Source organism: Myiozetetes cayanensis, unplaced genomic scaffold, assembly GCF_022539395.1.
Source record: "Myiozetetes cayanensis isolate MyiCay16 unplaced genomic scaffold, myiCay2020 scf17, whole genome shotgun sequence".
NCBI classification, from domain to species: domain Eukaryota; kingdom Metazoa; phylum Chordata; class Aves; order Passeriformes; family Tyrannidae; genus Myiozetetes; species Myiozetetes cayanensis.
In genome coordinates, this window is record NW_026087378.1 from 9,902,501 (window position 1) to 9,919,629 (window position 17,129).

Below are 17,129 nucleotides of genomic sequence, written 5' to 3' on the forward strand. Positions count from 1 at the left end.
GGATTCCATCCGAGCACTGAAGCCTTCACAAGGACTGGGAGCCTCCTTCAGGCAGAATCCAGCCTTCAAAAAGCAAAATCCAGATGCAGTCAAACTTGCTACCAGTCCAAGAGAAGGCAAAGGTGTAGATTTGAAGATGGCTCAATATTTTCCCTTTTTTATTCTAACAGTATTGTGCTCAGAGCATGACTTTGGTTGCATTTAAAGCCAGTGGAAACATGTGAGTGTAGATCCAGAAAGAATTTGACACTAAGTATATCATAATTATTCCGTCTTTTAAAACAGAATACAGGTTACTTAGCACTCTGATGCCTGAACCATCTGCAAAAAATTAGCTAACTAATGAACCAAAGTACATTGCAGCTTCTATGTGGGTACAAGGTGTTAACAAAATATATGCATCACAGTTTCCCTGTGCACATTATCAGCCATGTGATTTTTGGGGCCATGTGCTGAATATTATGTGTTTTCTTTCCTAGGAAGCTTCATTTCAGTTAATTGTCTCTCCCTTTAGCTCCTGGGGAGTACACAGAACAAGCTGTACTTCATCTTGAGTGTATATGAATGAAGGACTGGCAGGTCTGGGGTCCTGAAAGAGAGTGGGTTTTTAACTGGGAACATTTTGTGTTTATTCACAGACCCCAGGAAAGCTGACTTCTATTTTATGGAACTTTATTTTCAATATGGCTGTTCTGAAGAACTTGTCCTCAGAGATCTCCATCTCAAAAACCTCTCTATTCCTTGAGTCCAGACTCATAGGCAATTTATTGGGTTTTCTTTCCCTTGTTTTGGATAATTTGGCTTTTCTGCTTCTTTTTGGTCACTTGTTGAACAGTGGAGAAGATCTCCTGCTGGGTGAATGAGTGTGTTTTGCAGCAGGATGACCATCTCATGTCAGGCAGGATCACATCTTGAACTTGCTGGTGTTGGAAGGTGCAGTTTCTGCCCACCCATCACAGCCCTTCTCGGAGAAGGTGTGCAAATGCAACTAACTTTTAACATCTGGAGGCCAAAAAAAGTTCAAAGCCAGATTCACCTAGGAGGAAGGAGTAAGTTATTTCAGCAGCCCAAGATGCCAAACTGATGTCCTGAGAGGGAGGTTTGCACCTGCTGCCACAGGTAGAATTATTTCTGGATTTTGAACCTTGTTTTCACTCATCTGTGGCAAAATCTTGGCATTGTGCTCCCATGTAGAAGCAAGAAAGCACAGGCTGAACGCTCATGTTGCATCTCTCCAGGATCCTTTCCTAACCAGCTATCCTAAATGCAGGAAAACTGGTCTAGCTACAATGCCCAGCTTCTAAAACACACCCTATCTAAGATAGGCCTGGATCACAAACCTCCTCCAAACCTGGCTCAGAGCTTTTACTCCGTGGATGGAAGTGAGTGAAGACGGAGACTGAGTAAGAGACATTCTGACCGTGCTGCACAGACGCCTCACGAACGTCACCTTGCTCAGGGCAACCTCTCACGTGCACGACCCCAAGGGGAAAACAGACACTACAGGATGACCATAGGGAACCACTAATATCAAAACAATTAAAACAACGGGAACAAAACAAACATAATGGGACAAAAATGGACGAGAACTGTTCCAAAGAAACGCCATCGGATGGAAAATCAACATTCCTCCTTTGCCATTAGGCCCATAAGAAATTTGTTCTACATGCAGCCAGAATGAAAAAGAGGAAACAGAAAGAAATGTTAGGAAATTTTGGAATCATGCCTAGCAGAGGGATGTTTGGAGGTGCGAAAAATAAAGTGATCGATGCAATTTTCTTTCCTGTGGTTTATTTTTTCTAACAAGAATGATAAATGGCTCCTTCACATGCCAAAAATTACAAGACAGGTAGAGTGTTCCTGTTTGTTTGTTTTTATAATATCAAAATTAGGATACAAGATTGATGTTTAAATAAATAAATAAATAAATAAATAGAATCAGCCCCGTATCCTAATTTCCATATTTGCAAGACTGAAAACAAACAGTGGAGAGTGTGCAACAGAAAGCATCTCAAAGCTTCATTTGGAGGACTCTGAGTCATTTCAGAGCCTGAACCACACTGGATGTGAGAACTGCCTTCTGGACCATCTGCACTGGTGGTGAAGGTTGTTGCCTAGAAGTGGTCACATCAGCTTCTCTGAAGATACTGCTGGTATGGGAAGTGGTGAATCTAATGTGAACTGACTTAAGAAATGTAGTAATCAAAATCCTTGGGCCTCATCCACTACCAGCTGATACATCTTTGATTCTCTGAGCTGACTTTGGCTTGGGAGCTGTGTGACCAGACAAATCCTTCAGCAAATGCTCATCTGGTTTCTAGTAATACAGAGATCATGGATTAGATGTCTCTGCATTGGGTTATGTTAGCAGACAAGTAGAAGGTCAAACATACGCTTCTGGTCAACATGTTTTCATTAATAAATAGCTCAATAAATAACTGAATCAGTTGGAACATCATTCTGATTACTTAAAGCTATAGCTCCTGAGAATTTACTAAATCCTTACAACCCACATTCCTCACGATTGTAATGTGAGGAACTTGCATGTCTGCTGCTGAAAGGAACCATACTTCTGACATGGACCACCATCCCAGTTTGTGGACTGTGGTAATCATGCTCTGAGCAGGTCAGTTTTCATGATGCACTTTGCAGGGGGGCAGCTCATGTGCAGCAGCACGGCTGTGTGCAGTTCCCAAGCTCTGCTACTAACTCAGGTCTGTGCATTTAGGGATTTTTCTTTTTAAAGGAAGCTCTCTGAAGATATTTCACAGGCCAGCAGGCAAAGGCATGTGGCAGATGCAGGTCTGGGCTCAGAAATGCAGTATTTGTGCCCCTTTGGACTTGCCATAAATTTGGCGCTTGCCAGGATCTGAATTGACTCAGTGAATGAAAATGCTCACCCTCTGCAGGGCTTTTCAAAACGGTCTTCCCACCTCTTCCAAACAGCATTTCACTTGAGGAAACACCAAAATGCTTTCCCCATGAGAACTCCCTCTGCAAGCATGGATCCAAGCCAGGGTAATCCCATACTCTGCAAAGCTGTGCAGTTCACATGGCACAGGATGAGTGTCCCCTCCGGATAATGCTCTGTGAAACCAATGGTTACACCACAGCAGCCCCCTGCCATCACCTCATACAGCAGACACATTCATAGCGAGTGGATCAGCCAGGATCCAGTTTCCGAATGCAGGGCTTGAAGAATTTAATGCTCCCATTGCTGCTCAGTGGGAGGTGGGCATTATTCTTCCCTGCACATCACACTGAGTTTTCTCAGCCCTTTTCCTCCACCTCCCCCAGCTCCTTGCTCAGGCTTTCGTGATTAGCATGGCAATGGAGATTGAACTGTGTGCACACATTGATTTGCTGGGTGGTTTGGCAAAAGGAAGCAAATCCAAGCTACTTACCTCAGTGCAGACCCCTTTGGCGTTGCAATACCATAGCCTTTGGAGTCCAAGTTACCTCCCACCTTCATGGTGTCGCAGGGCTTCCGCTGCTCGATGTACTCATTCATGGTGGACTCCAAGAGGTATGCATACTTCCCTTTGGACTTCCTCACTCGGATCATCCCCTCTTCTGTCGTCCTCACAAAAACAGAGGGCTCGGCTGACTTCATGTATGTCCACATCTTCTCAAACACTGCTATTTTGGATCGCTGCGTAGGACAGCACAAACCCAACACAAGTGTTAACAGAGGTTCGGGTGCCCCCTGGGATTTCCAGCTTGGACTGAACACACACCCACATATCAGACGGGCCAAGGAAGATAAAAGGGGAACACAGGATACTAATGAACCTCCTGCCACTTCTGCACCAGGGCCCAGATCAGTCCCTCATTTCTGCCACATATTTGTGTACAGAGGGATTTTGCGGATCAAACTCAGGGAGAGCCAAGCTGGAAATCAGGAGACGGTTTCTTTTGGAGTTGCTCAGAGAAGCTCCTTGGTAACATGGGGAGGCACACAGATATTCCATATTTGTGTTCACAATTACAGAATATCTTATGTACTGAAGTCACTGCCAATCTTCTGGCAGGTCATAACAAGATGAGGGGAAGCAAGAGAAAAAAACAGACCTGAGCTGAGGATGAGAGAGGACAGGCCTGGAGGACTTGTCAAACAAGAGGCTAAGAAAAATGTTTGCATTAAAGTTTCCTTTTTACCCTAAAAAATTCCTTAGTGGAGCCAGCTTCCAGGGTCCCATAGGCAATTTCTGTCTGCTTGGCCAAGTCCTCTGCACTCTCAATGGGAGAAACCATCCTCTCCACGGTGAGGAAGGCAGCCAGGTTAGCTGTGTAGGAGGATATGATGATCAAGGTGAAGAACCACCAGACGCCACCAACTATGCGGCCGGAGAGAGACCTGGGCACAAAGGGGAGAGTCAAACAGGAGGAGGGTGAAAGTCCAAAAGCAGCAGCTTGCTCTTGAAGGCCCATCATTTACCTGGCCATTTACCCAAAGTCATGTTCTCCAGCCACTTCCAGGGAAGAAAAAGGTCTGTCTCAGTTCTTAATTTAACTTTTCAAGGTGTCATGTAATTAATGGGGTTAAAAAGTGCACAGTGAAAAAAAAATAGCAATAAACCAATTGAATTTGCTTTGATCTTCAATTCCTTTCAGGCTATATAATAATATCAGTAATAAGACAGGGACACAACTATGAGACAGTTTAGCTGGGCAGGGCAATGCCCATCCACAGCAGCTCTGACAAGGTTTGTGTTGTAGCATGTGTTCCTGGCAGGTAGGAGCACCAGAGCAGACACACAGCACAGCTGTGATCACTCAGTCAGCTCCTCCATCACCTGAAGTTTAAAAAAACAACCTCTGCATTTTTCTGTAAGACATATTGAAGCTCAGAGAGGACTTACGGTCTTAATGAATAATTTGCCTACTGACATTCTCTGTTTTGTATTCAGCAGATGGTTAGACAAGATGTTCATAATAATGCTTTAAAATCTAGGTATTTTCCATTGGCTGCAATCAAATAGCCAATTAACTGTAACCATTCAATAGCTGTAGAGGCAAATAAGTCAAGGAGGTATTAATTTGTATTAGAATCTTTTCAAATAATTTTAAGAGTGGAAGATAATCTTAGAATGATGTGTAGTATTCATGCATTCTGTCTAAATTATTTATATGCTCCTTCTCTAGATGCAGACCACTAACCCAGACAGAAGGGAACACACAATGCTGTTTGATAAAGCCAGACAGCCTGACTAAAGGGGACCTGCCTGTGAGAAACACCATTTATTTCTCCATGGGGGATCATGTCTCAGTATTGCCTTTCTGCTGATCTGAGTCACGCCACAGAAATATGGTTTATCAGATGGTAACAGAGATACCCCAGTCCAGGTAAGGGCTAAAGTTATAGGTGAGATAAATGTGGCCATTGTGCCTCCCATCTGCAGAGAATACTCAGCCTGCAGGACTGTCAGCACAAAAGACTTCACCTTTTGTTTCATATTTGGAGAGAGATTGGGGAGGGAGGCAGCTATGGATTCAACTCATACATCTTCAGATTGATGAGGAAGAGGAAAAAATTAGTCTGGATGATGTGTGCTCAGGGAAGGAAGCGCTCAGGAAAGGCACAGAGGCATTAAACAAAAGTAACCAGATAATGTCAAATACAACAATCTCTGCTGATGAAGGCCACTTTGAGCTGGCAAAATCCATTTACATGGCAAATAATCACATTCATCTCCAGCTGCAAATTATACAGCCTTTCCTTCCTGATGAAGCTGGGATATTTCTGCGACTTGTTTCAATCCCTTCAGCGCCAGTCAGCCGAATTCCTGCCACTAGACCCTCAGTATCCTGGTGATGTTCATTACCAGCTAATCCCACAGGGGCTGCCTGCCGTCAGCTGCAGATGGCTTATGCTTCCCAGCTCTGCACCTGGCATTTACAGCATGGAAAAGTAACTATGGGGTATTGAGACTGGGAGGTAACAGGGAGGGCTGGAGAAAGAGGGAGTGGGGGTTGTAGTTTCTTTCCCCTGGGAAACGGGTGGGGCAGGATGCACCATCTGGGCCGTGTCTGCTGCTGGTGCTGGTCGTTCCTCCTCATGGCATGAGATGCTGTGAGAAGGGGAGTGCTCACTCTCATAGGCTGTGGAGGAAAGGCAAGGAGATTAGCAGCTTGCTAGGTCTGCCTGCATGGCTGGGGCTTCGAGGGTAAGATGTTTTGTTGCAGACTCTGCTAGTGGGCAATGTTTGCTCTCATTGCTGGGTTGACTTGGAGCTAGAAGCTGTGAATCAGAACTGCTGTAAACACACAGCAAACACTCAGCATATGGGCTCTCTAGGACATGGTCCTTTGGCTCCGTGGTTGTGCAGCGTTTAACACAAGGGAGAGCTGGCCAGTGGTGAAGGCTCTGCGAGCACAGAGCAATACAATGAAGAATGTAATAAGAGTCGTGGTAAACATCACACAATCAGATGTGACCCCACGTGACACCCTCACGGCTCAAGAGCAGTGAACGCAGGTTAAACAGAACAAGTTGGATTTCTCTGGCTAATCATATCATATATTTAGATTCTGAGCTAATGCCTGTTACTGCTTACCATGGCAAGTGCTTGGAAAGGCAATATCCATTACCATCTTGTTCTGCTACTTCTGCGGACCGAGCAGGACAACAGCAGTGCCTCCATTAGGGGAAACATTTGCAAAAGTGCCTTTGTAATTTAGGAGATAATGTCCCATTTCTAGAAGTGTCTTCAATACTAGGGAGCTAAAAGCCTGGTCGAAAAATAGTGGGACTTGGAATTATGTTTATGCTTTAGTAAGAGCAGTCACAGAGGAGTAGGTAGACCTCATACTTGTAAGTCACTTCGAGGTTTTCAAAATCTCACTCTGGAGTTAGGTAACAGAAAATGATCTTCCACTTTACTAACAAATGTTCTGGAGCTTTAGATCCAGCTCAATTTATTTTCTCTTTGCTAATGGGCAGTATGGAGTTTAAATTCTCTTGCATGAATTTAAGTGTCCCTACACCTGTTCAAGCACAACCTGAAAGCAATCAGCTCTCTGCTAACGGGTTAGTAACTCAGTCCTCTGCAGAGCTAAGGTGAGATGGAGCACACTGGTTAGTACTTTCAAGATATGCTAAGGGTCAGATGTTTGGATCTTTCTATTTATTCACATTCATTATCACAGTAATACTTGCAAATAGCAGGATCTAAAAAAAATCGGGCTAAAATAAGCAAGGATAACAGTGAAAGAAGCTTTAATGAATGGCTAATTCTGGGATGCAGAAAGGGGTAAAATATCTAGATAGACTAGACTGCACATTTTTCAACCTGTGTTTTTCCTTCTGCACCTAGACTCTTCTTTCCTACACAACCTGAAGATATCTTGGTTTCTTCTTCTATCCCTGCCTGTGCTGTATAAAATCACACACATATCTGAACTCTTCTCCCTGACCTGGGATCCTGCCTGCCCCTCACAGAACAGCTGGCAAGAACAGGATGCTCCTTTAAAACACTACCCTTGCAGGAGTAAGTAGTAAATAGTCTGTCCTCATTATCCACAGTGCACGATCTACTTAAAATTAAAGCTGGCTGAGAACCAGGATTTCAACACCATGAAAAACTCTGAAATTATAAACAAACCCTTAATATTTTCATTTGGAATTTTAAAGATAACACTCCCAAATGTCCTCTAAAATTAGCACTCCAAAAACGGTTGGTTTGGGTCTACCCAAGCTTTGCCTTTTCCTATTACTTTAAGTTTAATTTCTGAAAGGTTAAATGGTATAATTTTGACATGGTAAACAATTTTGTTTCCTGCTTTCTCATTGCAAATAATTTTCTTTTGGATTTTATAATACGTTAAATCCTTACCTACCACATGTATAATTTAAAAGATAATTCTGAAATGTGCTATTTTATATCTACCTAATGGAAAAACTGCAGATGGCCAAGAGATGAAAATAATAATTTTGATTTTCTTACTTAGATGACTTTTTTAAAACCTTGCCTTGCAAAACCATCTGCATTTTGCCAGTAGAAAACAGAAAAGAATTATAAGTTCCCTTTGTTCCCATGAAGAGATTTGTTTTAATGTTTCAGCCTTAGCATTGAGGGATTCTTCACAGGAAAAGAAAATCATGCAACAATAATCTAATTTCTTAAAACAAAACGCAATCCTTGATCAAACAGTTCTCTCTTTGATCTTATCCCTCATGGAAGGCAGGAATTTGCCTCTGCTTTGCCATCTTATTAGAAGAGCACAATACATTTTTGCAAAAACATTAGCAAGATCATCAGAAACTATACAAAATAATCCTCATCGAAAAACTGCTCAAGCACCATCTCAGTTCTCTCTCTCCCACTTCTCCCTTCCCCCTCCCCAAATCCATTTCTTGTGGAGAATTACACCTAAACTGACAGTGTTTTAATTAGAAGTGCAAATCTGGGATTCTAAAGCCATAGTTGCTCTGGGAGGATTTCCCAGATTTCCTGTTAAATTCGAGTCTAATAAAGGCTCACTTAGTCAACTGACATATTTGTCACTGAATGAATTTATGCAAAACTGTTGAAAGAAAAGCTCTTCTATGCTTGTGCTACTGATTGTGGGTCAAATCCACTTTTGGTCTTCTACCCACACAGAGCCTCTGATCTCCAACACTACTCACTAAATTTGATACTGATCTACACAATTTCACGGCTCTCTCTGAAGTCTGCCTTGGTGGTGGATTAGTTGCAAATATTTTGCTCTTATTTTAAGCAAATTTTCAACATTAGACTTTGTCAATGTAAAAAGCTTTGCTTTTACTGTGTGTCACAGACCATCTGACATAATTGGTCTCATCACTTTCCCTCCTACCCTGACATTAACCCCAGATTTGCTCAAAAAGTCTGTGAATAGTCATAGGCAGAGGAAGAAACTCAGCGTGGAGTTGTGGAGCTGGGAACAGCTCTGGGTGTGTCCATCACACACAGACTGCAAATCTCTTATCCTCTTATGCTCTGCTATGCCACAAATAGTTTTCACTGAGCTAACAACTGTTTGTCACACAACTGAAATGATTATAACCCATGTTTCTCTGTCCATGCTGTATTATTAATTTTCTTAACATATTAGTTTGCTTTTACTTATATTGAACCCTATCTCCTGACGCAAGGGTCTGGAATCCTGGCTGCAGTGCTGGGCTTTAACATGAAGTTTTAGAATAGCCCTTACAAACACAGATTTAAGAATGTTTTCTAGTGACATTCTCATTTATCTCTCCCAGTAGTACAATTCCTTCTTCATCTCTCCTCACAACTTTTTTACAGAGCTTACAGCTACATATTTTGCTTTCCTGTGGATAACATTAGCTATTGAGACAGGGCAAGGAAGCTGAGAGTGCAGAGGTACTGTGAGTCCCATGTTGTTTCTCTCCTTTCTCTAATTCTTGCTTTAAAAAAAAAACAAAAAAAGGTTAAAGAAAAAGTAAAAAATTATTAACTTTTGTATATGGGCTGGAGATCTGCTCTTTCTTGTGATTTCAGGCAAACCATGTCAGTTCATGTGACCCCCAAAGCCAACATGCTGGAAGGAGGAAATATGGATCCCAGAATCCCAGCAGAAGGCCTTTCAAGAAGGGGCCTTGGGCTCAGTATGTAAATATTGCAACGACTGAATGTACTGCTGCAAATATGCAGAATCTCCCAGATTCAACAGGAGGATGTGTCTCTGTGAGGCTTTAATTATAAGTCACAGTTTATTTACTGTTTCTTTCTGCCTAAGCTAATGGCCTTGGACAGCAGTGTATGCTCCCTCTCCTACTGTTTCATCTCTTCTTTTGCAGAATATGTTGGCACGTTGTTTCTTTTTTTTTTTTCCCTTCAGTTTCCCTTTAATGGGCAAAACCTCATTCTAAAATGAGTTTTCCTGCTTAGTCAGAAATGCATCATGCCACTTGTGGTTCTCCAGTCATTGGAGCTCGGATTGCTGCAGTGCTAAGTATAAGCATGACTGCATGGAGCAGCTACGTGCTGTTTTCAAGACATTCACTTAGCATTTTGACAGGAAGAGGTACCTAACGTCCTCATCAGAGGCCTAGCATCCAAGAGCTGGGGTTTTTTTTGTTCCTTGTGAAGCCCTGCTACTTTATGGGATCCAGGGTAGCTTACTTCATCTCACTAACTCAGTTCCCAGCTGTGGGAGAAGAGGATGAATCACTTTTATGAGCCTCTCCTGGGTGGGTGGCCTGAAGCATTGGCCACCAGGTGGAGAGTACTTCTGATCTGCTTCTTTGCCCGATTCCCCTTCCTGAGACACTCCATACCAGCAGGCAGAGGCAGCATCAAATGGGCCCAGCTGTGCAGGGGGTGATGTAATGTACTCAAGAGCACTTTTGCAGGTTGTGCCCTCCCGTGGCCCTCGACTGACACAGAATAAAGCCTGTGGATACACAACCAACACAACTCTCCTGCACAACCAGTATGGTGTTGGAAGCAGTAGATGCCAGGGAAAGGTGGACTGACATGGGCAGAAAGCTCCTTTCAACTTCAGCAGGACCCATGGACCACCCAAGGTATAAATACACTCCTGCAGAGCAGGACTGCATGACTGAGGTAAGTCCTTCACTCGAGGGACCTGTCATCCCTGCACAGCATCCCCAGCTGCTGAAATGAGATGTTTATTCCTAAAACTGCAGGATAATACACTCAGCTCTTCCAGAGGGCTGCTAAAAACATTGCAAATACAGGGCTAGAATAGAGGGAGGAGGTGGAACCCTCAGAAAAAAAGAGGAGTGTAGTTGAAAGGCAGAGGAGGCAGATCCAAAGAAATACACTGTCATCCTATTAAGTACAGGCACAGTGTGCCTCTCTGTGTTGTAAACAGGGGAGTTTAAGGGATGAGTGTTTAGCTAGTTTTTGCTGAGAAACACGTGGTCACTTTGGGCTGCTTGGCAGCTCTGGAGAAAGGCAAAGTCATTCCTCTTCTGCAGTTTTGCCAGCTTTTGCTACAAGGAGAAAAAAACCCCTGACTCTTGTCATGCCTTTGAGCAAAAATTTCACTGTAAAAAAGGATCTTCACATATTTTTCTCACTCTGGTGACATTTATTTGCTTTGCTGAGAAACAACTCACAAGGTGACAAGCATAAAAATTTGTCAGAAACAGTTGCTGGAGAGTCCCAGGAGATTCATTACTCAGGAACTTCCTCAACCTCAGGTGGCCCCAAATTTAACAGCACTCATCCTTCTTCTTTTTAAACAACAGCCTATTGTGCTAATGTCCTTTGCTGAGTTGCAGGATTCCATATGCTCTCCCACATCCTGTTCTTTAAAGTTTGCTTGATGAAAAAGCATTTTTTTTTCTCCTTTTCCCAAAGATTTAATATGGCTTGGATTATATGCTAAAAGTCCTTCATTTTTCCAAGATCCTCTTTAGCCATCTACATGTGCTCATGATTTAGAGCTCCATTTCCCAGGCTTCTGGGCAATGCTACAATAACCTAGTTCAGACTTCCTCTTCCAGGGTGCCTTGCCTTGGTTCATTTTGCTCTTTTTTTTTTTTTTGGTCTATTTTTTGTCAGATTTCCTAATCTGATGAGAAAAAGGCCTTCTTCTGGGAGGAGAGTATTTTTCGCACTGGAGGATTTTCACTCTGAGCAATATTTCAAATATTCCCTTCATTTTCTCTCTCATTTCTAATTTAAAATGTGATCCCTCACCAAGACTGTATGAGTTGGATTTTGTCTGGTTTCACTTTTGAGCCTTTCTTTTTTGTACAAGGGCATACTGCATTCCTTGTAGAAGTGGTGAGGAATGAATCTGCTCTTCCCAGAAAGCGTTTTCAGAAGAGCTTTATCTGCACAGGTGTGCCTGTCTTTTAACGTTAAAACTCCCAAACTGTGAAGGAAAAACGTCCTCAGTGTTTCTGCTGCCCCTATTTCATCTGCTAAGATCCATTTGGTGATTTTTAAATTTTTTTTAAGGCTTCAGAAGCACTGCTGAGGTGAAAAGCTGCCCCTTCCCTCTGTTTTCCTCTCCACAGCCTGAGATCTTGTTTCTTACTGAGAACTTCAAGAAATGGAGAGAAAATTCCTCCTATGGGAGAGCATCCCATGAACTTGACTCTTGCAGATGGACACTTGTGAACTCTCCATCGTCTCACACCCACAGACAGTATAAAGGTATTTATTTTCACTGCTTTTCCCTTTTACCATATGAGGAGTCATCTCCTTCCTTTCTACTCCTCTCCTCACACATTTGCCTCCTATTTCTTCTCGTCAGAATGTGTTGGGAGAATTCATTAGTGTATATAACATGCTTTGAAGTTGTCCAAATAACGGTGATGTAACACTTTTGCACTTCTATAGACTCTTTTATCTGAAGATCAAAGTAGTAAGTTATGATTACCATGATTGGATTATTGCTGCTTAGCCTTTGGATCTAAGGGTAAGCAGCAACTCTTCTGGGTAGGCACTAATCAGAATTACTGCATGATTTTATTAAATAGATTGAATGCCATAAAGTGCGATTGCTGCTTAAAGACAGGGCGGGCTGTGTGCGTGATCTGTGTGTCCTTTCCTGCCCTTTGAGGATAAGAATCAGGTGGTCTCTGGCTGCCACTTGGCTCTTTGATCCATGTGAAAAGGGAAGGAAGACTAAGATAGTCCAGCATGGAAGACTTCAGAGGTGACACCACGCTCTGCCCTCTCCAAATCCAGACCCCATCCAAGCATACAAGGCTTTTGCTCTGATTTCTTAACATGACCCACATTTTGCTTTTCCCAGTTACTCAGCTCCAACAGCACTTTCACAATGGATCACGATATTACCTCTGTCCTGTTTCAGCACCTGCTCACCATTTTGGGGTGTTAAAAATGGACATTGGTTGGTGTACAAATGCATTCCTGAACTTTTCATGAAAAGGGGGTACAGTGCTTCCACGGGACAAGTAGTTGGGATGAAATCTGGGACAAAAGCAGAGTAAGTATGATAAATCTCAAACTCCAGGGGAATAAGGGAAGAACTCTCAGCCTCCCAGTGGAAGGCCATGAGGTTTGGGCCAGATGTGGGGATGAAACCAGCAAAGAGCATCTGTGGATGCTTTGTGTGTTGTGAGCCAGAACAATCTGAATTGAGGAGTTCAAAGCTCGTTTGACTGTGATATCTCAGTGCTGATAAAAGTGATATACAGCATATGGAAGAGTTCTTTAAGCAGGGCTTCCCTGTGAAAACATGCTCAGGGCTTCCCATCTTAGCTACAAAATTTTTCTGGAGTGCAAACACTGCAGCAATGTGTGACAGGTGGCCTTGCAGAGGACACTGCTTCAGGGAGGTGGAGGTGGTTCAGCTCCTCACAATCCTTATTCTTTGACAAAAACCCTTGGCAATCGACCTAGTCATTAGGGAGACAACCAGGCACAGTCCTGACTGCAGACCCCAGGTGAGCCAACTGCTCAGGAACAGTTTGTTATCAAGGGGAAAGAAAATGAAAAGAGAAGGTGTGCTTCTCTTACTGACTGAAAATCAGCAAGTCAGAGTGCAGTGTAACAGGGAGTCCCTGCAGCCTCACAGGGTCTCCTGCTGGAATCAGGGAGAAGGATATGTCTCAAAGGCACCCCTATAAACCTTGTGGTTACTCATGATCCTGAGCCAGTGCCCAGCAGTAGAAACACAGGCAGCACATGCCATTTCCATGTCAGAGATCACAGAATCATAGAATAGTTTGGGGTGGAAGGGATGGGTAGGGATACCTTCCACTATTCCAGGTTGCTCCAAGTGCCACCCAACGTGGCCTTAGACACTTCCAGGGATGGGGCAGCTGCAACTTCTCCAGGCAACCCATGTCAGTCCCTCACCACCCTCAAAGCAAAGAGTTTCTTCCTAATATCTAATCCAAATCTACCCTCTTTCATATGCCCTAAGAGATCAAAAAAAATGGGCAAAGCATTTTTCCCCCTGCTATTTTTAACTTTGTTTTCCCTGAAAAAATGTGAGAAACCTTTATTTAGTCCTGAAGAAAGAAATTGCAAAAATATTTTTAGCTTAATATATCTGCTTTTGGGTGAAGTGTTTGATGATTTATTTTAAACACAGCTGGTGGAACGATTAGTGAATCTGTCACTCAATGGGGGGGGGGGGGTTTCAGCAAATCTCCTGCTACCCCCCAGCAACCTCAATGCTAAAAGCCTGAGGTCAGAGCTGTGGGAGAGTGACTAGATATGCCTGATAGGGAAACCATCCTGAGGAAGTAGCTTGCAGATCAGTGGAGGAAACATTCATTACCTCTGCAGCATTTAGACATTTTCAGATGGCAGAGCGTGGAAATTCAAAATACTAATTTCTCCTTTACAGATGAAATTGCATTTTCCCAACAATACTCTCTCGGTTGGTTATTTCCTTCTTCCGAGTCCTCCATATCCTTCAGCATTTTCCCAAATGAAAAAAGAGGATAGCAAGGATGACTATTTTAAAAGAATTTCCATTTTCCCCTGGCTACCACATTCTGGTTGCCATGGAAGTGCGCAGACTCCAAAGGGGACTGTTTAGTTAGATATTGTGCAATTTGTCAAGCTGCTCCTCTGGTGAATCACTTTCCCCGGTTAAGTGTGTTTCAGAAATAAGTATGGTCATCAGTTCCTGGTGATTTGCAAGTCCTACTGTTACCTTGTGACCTGAATTTCCTCTCCCTGGACATAATTAACTCTACCAGGCAGAGATAATTGCAATATCATTTGATACACTTTTTAAAGGAAAGAAGACTTTTCCAGAAATTGAAATCCTGAATTTTTAATATTTATTCTCAAAAGACCAGACTCAGCTCACCAGTTCAAGCAAACTGCCAAAAAAAAAAAAAAAAAAAAAAAAAAGAAGCTCTGTCCCCATAGAATCATTGAGGCTGGAAAAGCCCTCTAAGATTATCGAGTTCAATCATTAATCCAGCACTGCCAAGTTAACCATTAAACCATATCCCAAGAACCACATTCACATACACTTCGAACACTTCCAGGGATGGTGATTCTACCATTTCCCTGGGCAGCCTGTTCCAAAGCCTGACCACTGGTTTAGTAAAGAAATTTTTCCTCAAATCTTCTCTGAACCTCCCCTAGTGCAATTTGAGGCCATTTCCAAGGCAGATGCTTCAAGTGTCAGAGAAGACGCTTACTGAAATCAAGAAGAGTCATCAAATAAACACCAAGGCTCAGCCTTCATTTCAGGAAGGAATTAAAAGCCCTTTGATTGCTAAATGCAGCTGGTTCTAATTTCTCTAATTCTAAATCTTTAGCAAAATATGTAAGCACCCTGCAAATGTAAGTTTACAAAGGATAAGACAGAAATAATTCACTTGAAAAAAATCCAAATCGAAATCTCTCACTAAAAAAGAAAAAAATTGTGGTTTTTTTCCTAACCAATTTCTGATTTATATCTTGCCTAAAACTGGATAAAATCTTTCAGTACTATGAGCATCCAGATGAAATTTAAAAGTGCTGCTGTCTTTCAAAATCTGTAGAGACTCGTTTAGGAAAATAAACCTCAACAATTTGTGGAGCAATTTGACTGTTATCTCCACCAGTTCTATGGCTGAGATCTCCTGTGACTTTATTTCAAGTGATCTAAAAAGAAATGTAAATAAACAGGAAAAACAGCCGAAGAAAATGCTCAGCATTAATTACAGGTACGTAATAAATACCATATTTGATCTTCCACAGACAAACCTCTATGGCTGCACTCAGTATAGATCAGCCAGAGCACTGTTTCCATGTCACAAAATACAAATAACAATGTCCACGAGATGCCCATAAATAATAGATTGTATCTAATGACTGGATAGCAGCCAGCATTTATCTCTCTCCCTCCTGCCTCTCAGTGCATTCATTCATCATCTCTGCCAGCAAACCTCCCCACACAGCACACCCCAGCCAGGGGTCACTGCTCCGCTCGTGCCACTGCCTCCTGCACAGCCTCCAGGTCTGGGCTCTGCAGGCAAGTTAAGACCTCATTAACTCTTTATCCCAAACCAGAGGAAGGGTGGATCCCATCCTGTGCCGTGAATCTTCATGCACATTAAACACCACGGTGCTCAGGGCACACTGGTGTGACCCAACCACTTCCCAGCTGTGGTATAATAATACAGTACAGTGCAATAGGAGACACCCCACTGATTTCACAGGATAGCCTGAGTTGGAAGGGACCCACAAGCATCACTGACTCTTAAGTGAATGGCCCATACAGGGACCAAGCTCACAGCTTGGTGTTATCAGCACCATTTCCTAACCAACTGAGCTGATCTCAGGGTCCCTGATGACACCTTGCACAGAGCAGCACAGAGTCTCTCCCTGCTCCTGCATCCCTGCTGATGCTCTCAAAATGTCTCCTGTCAGTCCTGGATCTCTCCCAGACACAGGCTGTGATGAAAGCTTCATCCACCATTTCACTTCCCTGGATGACCAGGGCATCTCCAGCCCTGTTCTCAGTCAAAAGATCATAATGAGTGATTTCAAGCTGTGTTGTCCAGGTATTGTGAGATGATGCCCTGTTGTGTCACAATATGAGTATACATTTTTCTTCTACTCACAATATATTTTGATCTGAATTCAAAATACATGCGTTTTGTTTCTACACTACAGTATAAAGAGAGTGCCCAGGACACTGGGCTAATTTTTTCAGATCTTTATTTAATTTTGCTCTGGCAGGGCACAGAGGATGCCTGCATTTACTGGATGATGCTGTGTGATATTTATCTTCCTCTCAAACTCAAGACAGGACAACACACCTACAGCCAACTCAGCTGAGAGAAACTGTCTATTCTATCTCATGGTGTCTTCAAATGAAGATAATTTCCTTTCTGGTAGATCTATTTTAACCAAATACGTTTTATTTTAGTCTAACATAAGTTTTCTGAGTCACAGGAAGAGTAACTGGATTAAATTTAATAATCTCCAATATACAAGAAGTCTCTTTTGCTCAAACCATATGAAGCCACACATTTGGCGATAACAGAAGATAAAAATCAAGATAGGAAGCTGACGAGAAAAATATCTATTTTGCTCCCTGCCATTTCATTCTTTTCACAATAATCAAATAATTTGTTTTGCAGAAAATGATGGAGCAGATAAAAAATTCAGATTCCTCGTTTTGCTGCAGAGGAGTTCAGAAAGCCCAAACATTCCCTCAGTGTCCTCAAAGGCCTT

At 42.6% G+C, this 17,129-nt stretch overlaps 1 protein-coding gene across 4 annotated transcripts in view; it reads right to left on the minus strand.

Annotated features, from left to right (window-relative positions):
• Positions 1-17,129, minus strand: part of GRIA1 (glutamate ionotropic receptor AMPA type subunit 1) — a 117,130-nt gene that overhangs the window by 13,296 nt on the left and 86,705 nt on the right. For all 4 annotated transcript variants that reach the window (XM_050312540.1, XM_050312541.1, XM_050312539.1 and 1 more), the window contains exons 12-13: positions 4,159-4,357; positions 3,405-3,652 (exon numbers count right to left, since the gene is read on the minus strand). In XM_050312540.1, the coding sequence (XP_050168497.1) occupies positions 3,405-3,652; positions 4,159-4,357 (447 nt within the window). The remainder of the gene's footprint in view (positions 1-3,404; positions 3,653-4,158; positions 4,358-17,129) is intronic.